The 16,299-nt window shown below is 36.0% G+C and overlaps 3 protein-coding genes across 3 annotated transcripts; 2 read left to right on the top strand and 1 right to left on the bottom strand.

Annotated features, from left to right (window-relative positions):
* Positions 1 to 161: 161 nt before the first annotated feature.
* Positions 162 to 11,682, bottom strand: LOC6638374 (major facilitator superfamily domain-containing protein 6). Its single transcript, XM_002061556.4, has 5 exons — positions 11,479 to 11,682; positions 4,080 to 4,347; positions 3,870 to 4,015; positions 2,011 to 2,959; positions 162 to 815 (listed from the first exon to the last, which is right to left on the bottom strand). Exons 2-5 carry the CDS (start codon positions 4,138 to 4,140, stop codon positions 352 to 354), a joined length of 1,620 nt encoding a protein of 539 aa, XP_002061592.1. The 5' UTR covers positions 4,141 to 4,347; positions 11,479 to 11,682; the 3' UTR covers positions 162 to 351.
* LOC6638373 (transferrin) lies at positions 6,617 to 11,329 on the top strand. Its single transcript, XM_002061555.3, has 4 exons — positions 6,617 to 6,857; positions 8,886 to 9,253; positions 9,319 to 9,621; positions 9,690 to 11,329. Exons 1-4 carry the CDS (start codon positions 6,776 to 6,778, stop codon positions 11,079 to 11,081), a joined length of 2,145 nt encoding a protein of 714 aa, XP_002061591.1. The 5' UTR covers positions 6,617 to 6,775; the 3' UTR covers positions 11,082 to 11,329.
* LOC6638372 lies at positions 11,357 to 15,388 on the top strand. The gene is made up of 3 exons (XM_047009523.1): positions 11,357 to 11,392; positions 12,232 to 14,277; positions 14,336 to 15,388. Exons 1-3 carry the CDS (start codon positions 11,357 to 11,359, stop codon positions 15,335 to 15,337), a joined length of 3,084 nt encoding a protein of 1,027 aa, XP_046865479.1. The 3' UTR covers positions 15,338 to 15,388.
* Positions 15,389 to 16,299: the final 911 nt, after the last annotated feature.

Here is a 16,299-nt window from a genome sequence, read left to right on the forward strand (position 1 = left end):
CGTTTGATATATGGAGTGGGAATTGTGAGGCATTTAGATGCCTCTTTAGCTCTACCCGATTCCCAGTTTCACTTTCAATCGATTCTTTTGTCCCTAAAAACAGTTGTTGTTGTTGTTCTCTGTATTATATAACCCCCCTCAACGAAATAAAAACAATGAGCTAAAACTTGAAACACTTGATAGCTGTCGCGTGTATTCCAAAAATGGCATCAATTGTAAATGTCGTTCAACTTTGAAACAAGTTTCTCTTGCTGTTCGTTGTTCAACAATATAAAGCATATACAAAATAAAATCCGTATAAAAAATATTAAACAATTAACATATGTATCTTCTTAATGCTACAAACTTAATCTACGATTTCACTTGTCCCATTTCCTTAAGTTCCTGTGGCGGCGGACACTTTATCTCCCCCTGTTCTATTGGCACTTGATACCCACTTTTGGGTAAATATTGACGCTTACGCGATGTGGGCCTTATCACAATGTGGGCCACACATGTGCATATGGCGGCTATGGCAAAATATTTGAAACTCTCTCGTCCACCCAATCGCTTGAACATTACACCACCAATAAGGGAGCCAATTGAGAAGCCCAAGCCATCATCCATTCCAGCCATTAGACCCTGCACAGTGGCCGAAGTTCCGGGTGGAGCCACGGCCGAGGCATAGGCCACGATGCAGGTATAACAGAGAGCATAGGTTATGCCCTGGAAAAAGAGCTCAACACCCACCAAATACCAAGGATTTGGTATCCAAGCGATGAGTGACAAACGGACGGCATAGAAAAAGAAACACATGCTCATGCAGTGCACATATCCTGCAGAAGAAGGAGATAAAGAAATTGGTTAGTCAGATGATCTGATTAATAAAGCACAGTAAAGGAATAATTCAAGCATTAATTAGTATGTGAATAGGCGATTTTTCTATAATTTATTGTCAACTAATTAGGTTAGATTAGATTAAACTGAAAAACTTTCCTAAATAAAACTGGTGGATGGACTATAAGTTTTTTCAGTGTAAATCAATATTTCATAGGACATTCCTTTGGCGATACACTAACAGGATTCTAGGTAGAATTTCCAATTACCGGTGCCTTTTCGTGTGTTTTACTTTGAGTGGCTAATCATTTAAGAGCTATCTATGTACTTCCTTTCTAGTTCTACATTATATACATAGATATTAGACCATTAAATTTATTATTTTTGCCAAGTTTCTCAAAATTTGTAATCAAAACAACAGAATTGAAGTTGACTTCCAGCCTTTTTTTGAGGTGATTCAAAAATATTTCCTTTCCTTGTTCTTTTTCTTTGTTTTCAGTGGCATCTAATCAAGACATAGTTTTTGGGGTCGCCTATTTTACTATTATTATGTATGATTGACTTTCATCCTATTTGATTAAATATGGCCTTATAGTTAATTAAACAATAAATGTGGATGATTTTTGTATTATGTAAAGATCATAAGAGATCGTAGAAGCCCAGAATACGATTTAGTTGAATTGAATTTTAGATTTAGTCTAACATCATTGATTATGCCTTATAAGGTGCGATTAGTTAATGTAGGATTAGACTCGATAAACTATAATATTAAGATATATTCTAAGATTACTTTTGAATTTAAAGATAGCACTTAGCATTTCTATATGATTTAAATGATTTTTAAGCCAAAAAGTGACATTATTATGAATGTATGCCAAATTTGTTTATAGATTTTTATGATTTACTAAAACCTAGAACAGTTCTTAACAATTTGAAGGCATTCTATGGAATGATGATTAAAATTGGATCAAAATAACCAAATTTAAAAGCTTTTTTAATGCAATGACTTTCATAATTTGATGGAAAAATAAATTATTATCATTATCAAAAAGATGTTATGATTTTATGGTGGGTAAAAACTTGTTAAAGATGAAGTGATCAAGTTTATGATTCAATAATGATGTTAAATGATAAAATTACGATTATATTCGAATTAGTTTAGTTAATATAAAGCTGTGATATTGTGATTATTACCCAATTTCTTAATGATTTTGCCACTGTAGAAAAAGAAAGGCACTTCACCGGCCAAGCATTCGGCGGCCACCACCAGGCCCTCAATAAGCTTGATCTGATCCATATAGCCCGTTTCGGCGGCCACATCTTCCACATGCCAGAACATGAAGTAAATGATGAATGAATCAATTATACCAGCAATGCAGGCAAAGACCAGAAATACAATTATAGGAGGCTGACGAACCAATTGCCAGACATCTGTCCATATTGACTCGGAGCCACCCAATTTGGGTAGTTTCAGTTTGGAGACACTAAACAAATCCAAGATACTAAACACACACATGATGAGGAGAGCAGGAGTAAAACTTTTCACAGCATCCGTAGTCCAGAGATTAACCACAATGCCCGCAAGCAAAGCTGTGGTTCCAAATCCTATGGTACCCCAAACCCGTTGAGCTCCATACTTGCCCTGCTCGTCATCGCCGAGCAGATCAAAGCAACAGGCATCCGATATGGAATTGGTGACATTGAAACCAATTGTGCCAATAAATAGAAGACAAACGAATAGCCAAAATTTGCTATTGCCATAGACACAGCTGCTGATATGTTCCAACTGACAAGTGGCCGAATCATTTGACCAATCATTCGTCACATTTTTGGTAAGACATATGTGATAGCTGGCATTATTATGCTGCAGATTCTGGCTGAGATTCAGCGAGGCCACAATTAGAACTTGGGAATTGTTCCCATCTTTCTGATTACAGGTCGCCTGATAAGCTGCTCCACAAAAATCATCAGAGAAATAAATATGTTGAGAGCAGAGCTTGGGAGGAGTCTCCAACGTAACATTCCATTGGGGATTATTCTCATTCAGTTCAATGGCATGCGAATTACTTGGCAGAAAATAGAATCCTCCATAGGCCAAGGTCATAATTACTATTAGGCTCATGAAAATGAACTTACGAAGGCTCTGCAAGAGAGAAAAAAGATTATATTAAAGATAAAGCATAATATTAGCTGTTAAAATCAAACGCACTTAAGATTTTCAACAAACGTAATCTATTTTAATGTATTTTTGGTATATATGTCGATATATTTAAGTATACTTTCTGAAAAGCTATAAGGGTTAAAGATACTTTCTGAAAGGGTAAAGCCATTTCAATTTACTTTTGCGGTAACATTCTTAGATTAGGTAAACTCAGTGTTGGCAAACTACTTATAAGTACTTTTAACGCACATTTTTCAGCACTATTTGAAACAGTAAAGTCTTGTTTTCCCAGGTTTGGCTCAACGATCGGTCTTAAATTTGTAAGTAATCTTTTTAGATTTGTATATTGATCAATTGTTGAATAAAGAAATAGATTTATTATTAATTATTGATAAATTGTATAATAAATTTTGGCTGAATTTGTAGTTCTATTTGTCTGTTTCTGTTCAAACTAGTCTAAAAGTTTTTAAAAAATGACTACGAAACTTCGCTCAGTATTTGTGGACATCATACCGATCAAATAATTACAACAGACAAAGAATACTGTAAGATACTTATGAGTGAGAGCGATAGCTAGTGTCATGCCTTCCTTGTGCTTTTACAGCTGTTCAAAATAGAGAGCGAGTAGGATATATTCCCATGATTCAAAAAGTAAGAGAAAGATAGTCGAACAATTGGTTTGGAAGAAAGATAAAATGATTTATTTCTTCTTTTAAGAAAAGAACCCAAGCAATTTTGGATTTTGGATAATCGAAACCTTATTAGTTGAGATCTCTACCAAAAACATATTTTAAGAGAACTTTTTAGAAACGGTGCACTATAATATTGATAGATGATCGCCAAACTAATGCCTGCAAGTGCTTTTAATTTGTATTTTTTTTCCTATACTCACGGTAAAGTAATCAGCTAGAAAGCCCACAAGAGGCTTGGCCAATACGTAGAGTATAGGTAGAACAGCTGTAATATAGCCCATCACATCGGGCGGTACACCAATCTGTTTGCCAATCACTGATAGTTGCGGCAATATGGGTCCCATGGCTGTAGAAGAAATTGTTTATATATAGATTCTACCTTGATTTCAATCAAATCTTTTTTAACTTACCTGCCATAAAGAAAAAGAAATGCGCCTTAATGGGCAAGAGACGTCGATTTAAACGCGCCATCTCTCTCACTCTCTCTCTATCAGATTGAATGAAATGAAACTTGTGTATCACAGTTTAGACTTTACTGCAGCCATGCAATTTGGCTCGTTTCTTATCGTTGTTTACCCACTTATTTGGTCGTCTCTCTTGATAAGACCATAATTTTTGCATTGAGTTTGGGCTACAGGGTATCCGTGAGTGTGTGTTTGTGTGTGTGAGGTGGGTAATCTGGAAGCAAATGTAAATTAGAATGTTGCTAAGCAATATCTTATCTTCTTCTTCTTACTGTCTAACGACAACGACCTACGAAAGAGACCCTAATCGACAGCATAAAAATGATAACAGGAATCAGATAAGAAAGAGAAACATACTTTGAGTGAGGTAGGAACAGGCCCATAAACATATGTACACATTGTTTATGTCTCGGCTATATCTTCCATGCCCATCATGGGCAAATCTTATCTAAGCTAATTAAAACCAATATATATAGATTGTAGACCAAAAGAATAGGAAAAACAAAAATAACAAATAGCCAGACATCGCTTTGTTTTGTTTGCAATATTTCTTTTGCTGTAATAACCTGAGTTTATAAACGTTTTTACTGCAATTTGTGGAATTTTATTGGCTTTCTAATAAACATATTGTGATGAAATTTTGTTAAGCTAATTTGCAATTTTTATATAACACTTATTTTGTATGGATTTTGGTTAGTTCATGCTTGTGAAATACAATTTGAAGATCTTATCAAAAAAAGAAAAACAAACAACGTTGGAGTTGTAAGCTAGGCATTTCTTTCTTAGCTGTATTTAGTTGTAATTCTCAACTAGTTTTAGCATTTTTGAGTTTTTAGCGGAGATTTTAACTAATTTGAATATAAAAAAATTTGAAAATATTTTGCATATGTTTTCTTGTATGTTCTATATTCATTTCCAATAGATTTTCAATGTCGATCTTGGTATATGTAAACATAATCATCTTAGATTTCCTAGCTATGTTAGGTGTTCTACAAGATTTGGTAATTGTTGTGAAAGTAATTTGATCTATAAGTTAGTAATGGTAAGAACTATAGGGAATTTATTCAAATATTTTTTTCGTGCAAGACATTTTTATTTCACTGAGTTTCGTAGTGTAGGCGTTGCTATCATTTTTCCGCTTAAGCGAGTTGCAATTCCCAACTGGTTTTCTCAATTGATGTAATTTTTAGAGTGTTAAAAAGAAGTTTCCCCACTTTTAAATTAGCATACCCAAGATCATATTTTATAATATTGTTCCAACAATCTGACCCTCGTTGTTTGCTTTACTAAGTTACTCCAATAACTTTCTTCTTCAATAGGTTGAAAGGTCTTTTTAAGAATAGTTCAAATAATTTATAGATTTGGATTGGATGGATTGAGGGATAAGAAGCTGAAACGACCAACGAGCACAACTAAATGGTTGAAACTGTCACACATTCGACTACAAAGTACATAATTCTTACAAAAATCTTATAAAATTTAATTAATTAAACATTTTAGAAACTTTTCGAAACACTATAGCAACTCGCCAAAATTATTTAAACACATTCAATTAGATGAACTTGATTACATTTTTCACAGCTCTTTATGATCTCAAATTAAATAAGTTAGACAGTAACCGGTTTTAAGTTATATACACTTTGTGTATATATTTATAGCACACACTTTGACATACAAAAAGTTGGCAAACAAAATTTGAGATAATCGTTTAAACTTTAAACCCTAATTAAAAAAGTTGCCAAAACTTTCCCACAAGAAAACTCATTAATCATTTGCAAATTAATAAACACAAATCAAAGATGATCAAGAGCTAAATCACAACTGATTGTCTGAAAGAATGAAAAACGTAACAAAGGGAAACCTTAGCAATGTTGAACCAAATAAGTCACTTTTCTATATGCTAATTGAGACATCGAAATGAATTGTATAGACCGATCTCTATCCATGTTCATATTTACATACAATGACTACAAAGTAATTCACAGACACAATCAATTAACAATACACATTTGAGATCAAGTATAAAAAGTAATTGGAAGAACAAAGTAAAGTGTATTGAAGCAAGTTCCAGTACTGACTGTTTGATATTATTTTCTGTAAGAAGTGAAGTAGAAAGGCCTTTCAGAGGGTCTCGGTCTGGGTCTCTCTCTCTCTCTCTCTCTCTCTCTGTCCCTGATAAGAAGACGGCATTGATAAGGTTAATCGCTCAATAAAACAATGATTGATAAAAAAAAAAGAGCAACAATGTCTACAAGAATAGATTATATTATTTTATGGTTAATTATACAAAATTGATGCTCAGGTATTTCCCCAGTTTTAGCCATAATCAATCAGATATAACTGAGATTCCCAAAATAAAAATAAAAAAATTAAACAGAAAACAAAAACTGCAAAAGCTTGACTCATTCTCTGCGTAAACAAGTTTTTACTAGGCGGCTTCTCGTCAATTGTAAGTCTCAGTTGCCGCTGATCGTTCGTCGTGAGTGGTTGAAGTGGGTTCAAGCTCGGATCAAAAAATATATATATATCTAAGAAGACTATATCATTATTTTAGGGGGCGTGTTGTGTACATACAATATTGTGCGAGTGTTTATTTATAATAAAAAGCAAAAATTACACTGTTTTTCTCATCAACAAAAAAGATGAAGTCACAAATGCTTACATTGATCTCTCTATGTTTCTTATCACTCTCTGCGGCTATCGAACCGTCCGATGATGGCAAATGTAAGTCAGGGGGCGAGTCTCTATATATATAATATATATGCATATTGTGCAATTTATTGTTAATTATAAAAACAAGAAACTTTTGAATTTAAATTAAATGATGCTAACGCATTAGCAATAAACAGACAACAAAATTCTGTTTAATGGAGTCTCAAATTGTTTTTAGTGAAATTATTATTAAAAATCTCAATTAAAAGGCAATAAGTTTTTATGAGTAGTACAGGTTTTAATTTCTAAAATACTAAATATATAATTATAATAATTAGTAACTAAAATTACGTAGAATTTTACTATCCTTACTTGTGGAAAACTTTCATTAACCACAATACTTAAACTATAAAAACTTTTAAAATGTGTGTTCAATTCTTTTCATTAAGAATTCGTAATCTGTAATTAGTTTTGAATGAATTTGCTTGTAGAATATCTGTTTGAACAACTTAAATGATGATTTTTCAAATCTTTTTGGACTAATATTGTAACTCAAACTTGACATTAATTTTTATATTTGAAAAAAAAGGAATGTTTCGGTTGGAAATATGTTTAAATAGAGGGAATTAGAAATCATGGATAAATAAGAAACAATATTGTTAAGTTCTTTAACTTAATAAGGATGATTTGAGGTGACCTATGAAGATGAAATATAAATTTTTTTTTTAATTTGTCTAGAATTATCTCAGTAAAGGTATTTTGGTCTTTAATATTATATGATATACATGAAATATACCGTGATATTACACTCAACTAATTTCTATAAAATATTTTATAAAGTATTTAGGAGTTAAAACATTCATATTTAAAACAACAATTTTAAAGGTCAACATATTTCTATAATTTTAAAGATTCTAAATGTCTGTAACAATAGGAATAGGTCATACTTTTAAGTATATAAATACTTCATTATAAGGCATTACATAATTAAATACATTGTTATATACACTCTGAATCTTTAAAACTATTGTAATAGGTTATATAACCAGAAATGCTTTAAATAGTTCTGAGAAAATGAAAGAAATATTAATATTGCACTTTAATTTTTTGAAGAAGTTAATTTCCATTTGATTAAGATTGGAAAATAATGAGAACATAGAAAAATATAAGTATTAAATGACTCTTGATGACGAAATTATTTCGATGAAGTTTTGAATTCTTTTGTCAAATACTGACATTTTGAAATGTTATCTACTTGTTTGTATTTTCAAAACATGTATTTGGATTATAAAACGAAAACTTCAAAGAACGAATAACTATTTATCATAATCATGAGAATCTGAAATTTTAACTACTCTTTAAATTGAATATTATTAAAAGATTGAGTGGGTATTTATTAGTCTCATTTGTTGCCCGCTTTGTACTAATTAATGAACAAATCTCGCATTTTTAGTCACTTCAATTAAAAAAAAAATTTTAAAAATTAAACTTTCAATGTGCAATTAATAGCTTTCAATAAAATAAATTACTTAATAATCATTTCTTGGAATAAGTATTTACTTATTTTTAACTGATATATTCCCCATAGTCACGTCACCTCTTACCGCTGACTTCCTTTTGCATTTTGCTGCACAGAAATTGAATTACTTTTCCGACAAAAAATAAAATGCAACACAGGTTTATTCGACCTTCAGGTAGATGTGCCTGCATACATTTTATATTTTATATGAATTAAAAACCCAAAAAAAAAGAAAGAAAAAAAAACCCGCTAGCCATTGGAAATCGTATAATTTTACAACCTACCGCTAGTCGCTAACCATCAGATATATAGAGAGAGGGAGAGAGAAACCTGTATCTCGCACACACTTGTTGACCTTGAATTGTTAGCCAGGCCAACAATTTGCTCTACTGGCCAAAACAGAGAAGAACTCCCTTGACATCAGTTAGCAGCAATATGTGAATTCTTTGTAATGCGTTTAAATAGAATTTTCCCCCACCAGGCAATGACGTCGACCAACAACCTGACTTTAAAAGGGGAAATACCCAATAAAAACAAAAACTGCATAATCATAATTAAGACGAAATCGTTTTCTCTTCTAGTGCGTGTTTGTGTGGTCGAGTCTCGTGGCGTTTATCGTAAATCCCCTAAATTTTGTCCACTACTCGAGAGGACTAGCAATATCGAATGTGTCATTGGGGTGGATCGTTTGGATTGTGTGCGACGCATACACAAGGGTACAGCGCATTTTGGTGTCCTTACATCGGAGGATTTGGTGGCTGCTCGTTGGTCTGGTGTTGATATATTGGTGGCCAGTGAGCTGAGATCACATGACTCGCCATTTGAATACGAAATAGTAGCCGTTGTACATAATGAAGCAAATATACATACAGTTCATGATCTGCATGGAGCAAAATTATGTCATCCTGGCTATGGTCTGGGCAATCATTGGACCGATGTGTTGGCTAATGTAAGTAAACCATTCTCTTTCGCTTTTCTTAAACAATTTTAAGTAACATGGTTTATTTTTTTTAGTACTTTGAAGCCACCATGGTGGCCAAGTCATGTGATCCAGAGATTAGTTTAACTGAAGATCGCATTGCTGCCTCAGCGAAATTCTTTGGACCAAGTTGCAAGGCTGGTCCTTGGGTGCCAGATCCCAAACAGGATCGCATATTAAAGAATCGTTATCCATCTTTATGTGAAATATGCTACGATCCTCAGAGTTGTGATAACAGCGATAAACACTGGGGTCGACGTGGTGCTCTCTATTGTTTGACCAGTGGCGAAGGCAGTGTGGCCTGGGCCAGACTTGATGATGTTAAGAGTCATTTTGGTGTAAGTAACAGAGAGAGAGAGAGGAGAAAAGTTCGTTCCAATTCTCATAAGTTGTTTTTGTTTTATAGTTTTCAGGCATAGCTGCCCAGGCGAATGCTGGGGAATATAGTTTCCTTTGTCCCAATGGCCATTTGCAGCCCATAAATGCTAGTCAACCGTGTGTCTGGGTAGCCAAACCATGGCCCGTGGTGGCTGCTCGTCGTTCTCATGCCGCCCAAATCCAACGACTCGTCACTGGCCTAAATCACGATGAGTCAAATAGTTGGCAAAATGCTTTACTGAGCCTCTTGGAAACCTATCATGTCTATACAATGCCCTTGGATAATGTCATAACAATTGATGATTACCTGGATCAGGCTACTTCATTTCAATCTGCGTACAGTTTCCCGGAATGTAATCCTCCTAGATCGATAGCTTTTTGCACTACCTCGATTATGCAGCATATAAAATGCAGTTGGCTGGAAGAGGCCTCCAAGGTTTATGGCATTGAGCCAAATATACAATGTATACGAAGCATGAATGTGGAGAAATGTATGGAGGATACTAAATATAAGGCCACCGACGTTCTACTCGTTGATCAGGAGGAGCGTGTAAGGGCCCAGAGGGACTATAATCTGGTTCCATTGTTGTATGAGTATTCGGCGAATATGCATGAACGTTATGTGACCATTGCTTTGGTTCACAAGGAGTCAAAGTATATGAACTTCAAGGATTTGCAAGGCGCTCGAGCTTGTTTGCCTTCCTATGAGGGAGCAGCTCATTTGTCGGTGCAGGAGACAATTGTGAATGCCACAGGGAAAGTGCATTCCCTGCACAATTACTTTCATCGGGATTCCTGTCTATGGGATCCGAAGAAAGGTCGTGAGTGTCCTTTGCATTATCAAGGAGATCTGGGAGCTTTACGTTGTCTGGCCGAAGGAGCTGATGTGGCCTTTATTAGCTCGGATGTTTATAAGAAATATGTTAATGGAAATCTTACAACAGCATGGCTAAGACCTGGAAATTTCAAGTCTTATCGTGTCCTTTGTCCTTATGGTGGCATCGAAAAACATTCAAAATTCGAATATTGTTATCTTCATTGGACAACTCGTGGTCATCTAATGACACATAATTCTACCCTGATGCGTCGCAATGAAATCTATAATTCTTTAAGAGATATGGATCAATTATTTGGACGTAAATATAAAAGTGAAACGCGTCCATTTACCCTATATGGTTTGTTTGATAAGAAGAATGACATAATGTTCCGTGATAACACAGATGGACTTGTGGGTCTACAGGATCTGCATCGCGATGATGCCAAACGTTTAATGGAGCACATTTATGATCGCTATGCCAGTACCCAATACTATCATTCCAAAGAGATCGAGAATGGAGCACTTCGACTTGGAGATATTATTAATTTTAAGTTATCTGTGTTCCTGGCCATTTTAGTTACATTGTGCTCATATACATCTTAGAAACACATACACTCACACACACATTTAATTTAATTTATTGTGATATTATTTTAAAAGACAAGAGCCCACAAATGAGTAAAACTATTTTAAGAATAAAATAAATTTGAATTTTCTATTTGAAATCGATACATATAACAAGAAACCAGTATTTTGGCTCTAACGACATGTGGTAACACTGAAACCCTTAATAGGGGGAACGTGTCCTTGGAAGAAAAATCAAGTCAATAAACAACGTAAATAAAGTAGAATTTTGCTTGTTAATTTCTTATTGGAAAATGTCCAAAAATCGTTTAAAATCGAATGTAAATCAAGTGAGTAAAATGCTATACTAAACACACACAAACACAAAAAAATAGAAGAACAAAGCACAGAGCACTGTTACATTCAAAATATTTACAGCTTATAAACGGCACTTGAATTATTCACACGGCACTTCAAAGGAGACCAGAGGCACATCAGTCTTCACCTGGCACTGTCGCCATTGTTGTTTGAGTGGACGCACCTAATAGGGCATTGTTAAAATGCAAAAAATATATATATGCATTAATTAAAAGTAATAAACAACACAAACACACACACACATGCATACATATTGACACACATTGACGCACTTTCTTTTGTTCATCAATAATGTTATCGATATACATCGTTACCATTGCGACACATTAGTGATGGGCAAAAATTGAATATCTGTGACATCGTTTAAACGACAAATTTCACTTTCAATAAATTCATAGTAATAATATCTTATTTGAAACCTCTCTTTATTGTTATTATTTTCCAATGGAAAAGTGAAGTAAATATTTGATGGCAATAGAAAACTAAAGCAAATATTTAATTTTAATAAGACAGCTTATTATAATTATTATTCACTTTTATTTACTTAATAATTTATAAATTATGTAAGCTGGGAACATATATGTAGCTTTCCTGGCTTAGTTGTAATGCAAAGTAAAAAACAAAGAAAAATGTACAAAAACCATAAACACGCTATTTAAACCACAATTTTTATTTTGTTGCACTTTTGAGTTAAATTTTTTATTTTAAAAGCAAGTCTCTTATTTGGCACATCACACATCTCTAAGCAACTTCGTTCAGTGTTGAAAAACGGCTATGAGTAACGTGCGAGTTTCAAATTTTTTTACTTTAGGCAAAAAATGAATTACCTAGAAAGATTACAAAATCGCCGGCAACAAGTGGCACCGGCACAACAACTAAGGACAGAGACCGCAAGCAAATGTTGGTTAAGCAACAGGATAGCCTGGAGGGTAAAAAAACCACAAAACCAGCAACGACAACAACAACTGCAACCGCAAGCAAGAAACCATCGCCATCACCTTTGCCCAGCACAAGCAAAATAAAAGAAAGGACCCGGACTACCCCATCTCCTGGTGTGCCATTGCGTGCTCGTGGCGGAAAATCCACCCCTGAAGTGGTCAAGACCAAGCCAAAGGCCAAGACTAACGTGGTAATGGATAATTATCATAGTGTAACGGTCTCATCGCCACCGCAAAAGCGCAGAGTTCAGGAAAAACAAACAAAGGAAGAGAAACCCAAGGAGCCATCACCATCACCATCACCTCCTCCCGTGCCAAGGTCACGGACATTAACACGCACCTTGCAACCAGAAGAGGTTATGGTGCTTAAAAGAAGCGAGCCCCAAGTGCAGGAATCTGCACCAGAAATAAAACAAAAACCAGTGGCATTTGAAGTGAATTTCGCAAGTGAAAAGACAAAGGAAAATGAATCGGACAACTATTCAGATGATTTTGAATCTTATGAATCAGATTTTGAAGCAAGCTCCGGCACTCCTGAAGACGAGGAGGAAGAAGAAGACGACAATGAAGAAGAACAGGCTGAACAGGATGAGGAAGAAAATGAAGATAAAAAAGATGACTCAGAAATTATAAATAAAGTTATGGAGAATCTGAACGTTGTGAAAGACGAAGACGATGCTATCCAGGACGACGAGGAGGAGGAGGAGGAACAAGACGACTCAGAACTAACTCAGAATCCCATTACTGTCATTCAAAGGGACAGAGAGCAAGAGCGTAAACTCGATTCCGGTCACTTTGATCTGAATATGAGACGCCAACCTCTGCTGAGTTCCCAATCCACGCTCCATAGCTTTGATACCAACTCAATGTGTAATTCGGAGCAACTGGATTCTGGTATAAGCACCACGGGATTGACTTCACCCAATGCCAGTGGCCAGTTTAAGGTCTATTATGGTGGCTATAGGGATTTCGCCAGCCAACCCGCCTCCACCAGTCGTGGACGGGAATTAATGCAAAAGTTACGTATGGATCAATTGGCATTCCAGCATTTCGAGATGAAACCCTTGAGCTATGAGGCTTACATGCAAAGCTATGGCAAATTGAATACCAGCCAAACAGCCAGTCAAACTCAGTCCCAGCACATGGAGAATGAATGTCAGACTGTAGAGGTGAATAAATGTCACAGTTGGACTCAACATCCGCCACACTATGGCAAACAAATGGTCATCACTTGCAGTGGCGATGGCGGAGATGAGGAAACTACCCCACCAGATTCGCCCCGAGATTTGTACGAGAAGAGTTTATTCCATTTGGAGCAACTGCATCAAAGGGAACACCAACGCTCGCAAGAACAGCAACGACAACGTCTAAGCAAGCCCACCGATTGGGAACGTCTCAGTAGTTTTCTTATGCGATCATCCCAACTGATGGCCAAAGTCTTGAATGACACTGGCTCCAAGACTAAACCTTCAAGAGGATCTCAGAGTCTACAGACGGGTTTACTCAATGCCCTGCGAGTCCGACGCATTTTCGGCAATGGGGGACACATGGTCGTCACTGTGCACGAGTGTCCACCGCAAAGTAATGTCTATAGCGAGGATTTTGCCAATCTTCTGATGGTCTGGTCGCTTAATGAACCCACCAAGCCCTTGCGTTTGCTCTCCACCTGGGCGGAGGTATGTCGTGTGGCCTTCTCCCAGCAAGCTCCCGATATTATTGTGGCAGGACTACGAGATGGCAGTGTGGCCATGTGGGATTTACGTGAGACTTATAGCTATTGCTCCAAATTGGATGGCCATCTTAATCATTTTGCGGCAACTCAATCGGTGGTGCCCAGTGCCATGGAGTCACCCAGTTGGGATCTGGGAGCCGTAGTCGATGTCCGTAGTTTTCGTGGTCGCCTTAGCAAGGATATACAGGTAGGATGAGGCTTGATTTAGCTTTCCAAACCCTGTAATCTGTTTACTCTTTCCACAGTACGCCTCTCTAAACGATTCTGGTTTACTTACGGTTTGGTCTCTGGTTGAGAGTGATGCCTCATCGGCCACATCAAATGAATATAGCTCGCCCTGGGCTAGGGTTAAGCTCCTACAAAGTGCATGCTGTAATTTAAGATCTTACCTAGAGCAACGTATCCTGCGGAATCAACAGAGTTCCTTTGATAAAACCAAATCCCTATTTCAGGGTAATATCTATATAGATAATTTGCTCAAAGAACTCAATGAAACGCAAACTCTGTCGTCGGGGGAAGGACTGCAGGGTCTACGTTTCACCAGCATCGATGCGGGAAGTGATCTCATCTATGTGTGCACCAATCGAAATTTCGTGCTCTGCTGCACAAGGAGTCTGAAAATGGAACGTTTCTCAAGGATCAGTGTGAATGAGAGTCGTTTTCTCTTTCCCACCTCGCTGTGTGTGCTCTCCAATGAGAGTTTTGTAGCCGTTGGTCTATCCAATGGTTCGGTGGTCATACTCAACTGCAATCAAAGGCATCGTCCAAAGACCACCACACAATTGCGACGACCTCCAACGTCGGCGATAAATGCTGCAGTCGATGCGGACATTGGAAAATCTTGTGCCATACAAAATATCATCTTAAACGAGAAACGTCACTCGTTCGATAAGGAAGAGGAAAAGGAGGAAATGCGTCCAAATACCGCTTTGGAATTGTTACAACAACCGCGACGCTCCTACGAGATGCGCATCTTTGATCAACAACTTTTACTCAGCGGTAATGCGCTAAGAGAACATCTTGTCCAGGCTCTTGTGCTCTCCTCGGACGGTTGGCGTCTCTTTGCCTTGGCTAATGGCACTGTGCGTGTTTATGATTTCTATTTGGATCGGGAAGTTGTTGATGACCAACACCAAATGGGTTCCCATGTCAAGGACATAACCGCTGGACGTAGCTCACAAAATGATCAGTATTTGCTCAGTCTTAACCAGGAGGGTTTAGTCCAAATACATTCATCTAGTCTGTAAATTCCATCAATTTTTTGGAAGCAAATAAAGAAAACAATATTACATTTCTTACATCAATTTTTATTTAATAACAAATATCAAAAAAGCAATGGCGGATTTGGCCACCATTTAGTCAATTATAACGTATACGCACGATGTGACAGCTAAAGTAATAATATTTAGCATAAAATTCGGAGGGTCGCAAATCGAGGTGGATATTCCACCAAACTCTGTCATCAATAAACTTTTGCAAGAGTTATTTTCAATGCTAAAACTAGTTGAGAATCACAACTAAATGAAATAAAAAACTGTTGTGCTTTATTGAAAATTTTGACCTCTACAAGATGCGATAGAGTCAATCGTTAAATGATTTTCATATATATTGGTTTTAAATAACCCAAAGTCGGCATCTGAATTCCGGTTCACATTCAAGATCAAAATTTTGTCCGTTAAATATTGTTTTTGTTGTTGTTTTTCGTCGAATTGACAAGGAAAAACAAACCATTATCAATATTGGCAAAAAAGGTAAAGTGTTTTTTTTTCACGTATTGATAAATACAAAAATATTAATTGGTTTTTTTAAAATTTTCATAGTTGTAGTTTTGTAATTGAAAATAAGAGCAAGCATATAAGGTTAAACAAAATTATTTGTAGTTTTTTTTTGACTTTGATTCATTTATTTATGACTTATTTATTTAGGTAAATCCGCCACTACAAAAATTTTAACTTCGACTATGCCGAAGTATAAACTTTTTCCCTTTGCATTGGCTATAAAACTATCTGATTGAAACTCTTTTAACTTTACATTTCAATGTCTCCATATAAATAAGATTTTTTTTTCAGGTTTTCTTAACATTAAGATCCACAATGGGGGCTATGGAAAGGAAAGCGTAGCTGGCAGAGCAGAAGAGTGTACTGCTGAGGCAAATTTGGATTTTTCCATTCGATGGTAGTTCTCAGTTGGTGGATTATGACACTGTTCC

This window comes from Drosophila willistoni (genome assembly GCF_018902025.1).
Source record: "Drosophila willistoni isolate 14030-0811.24 chromosome 2L unlocalized genomic scaffold, UCI_dwil_1.1 Seg139, whole genome shotgun sequence".
Lineage (NCBI taxonomy): Eukaryota > Metazoa > Arthropoda > Insecta > Diptera > Drosophilidae > Drosophila > Drosophila willistoni.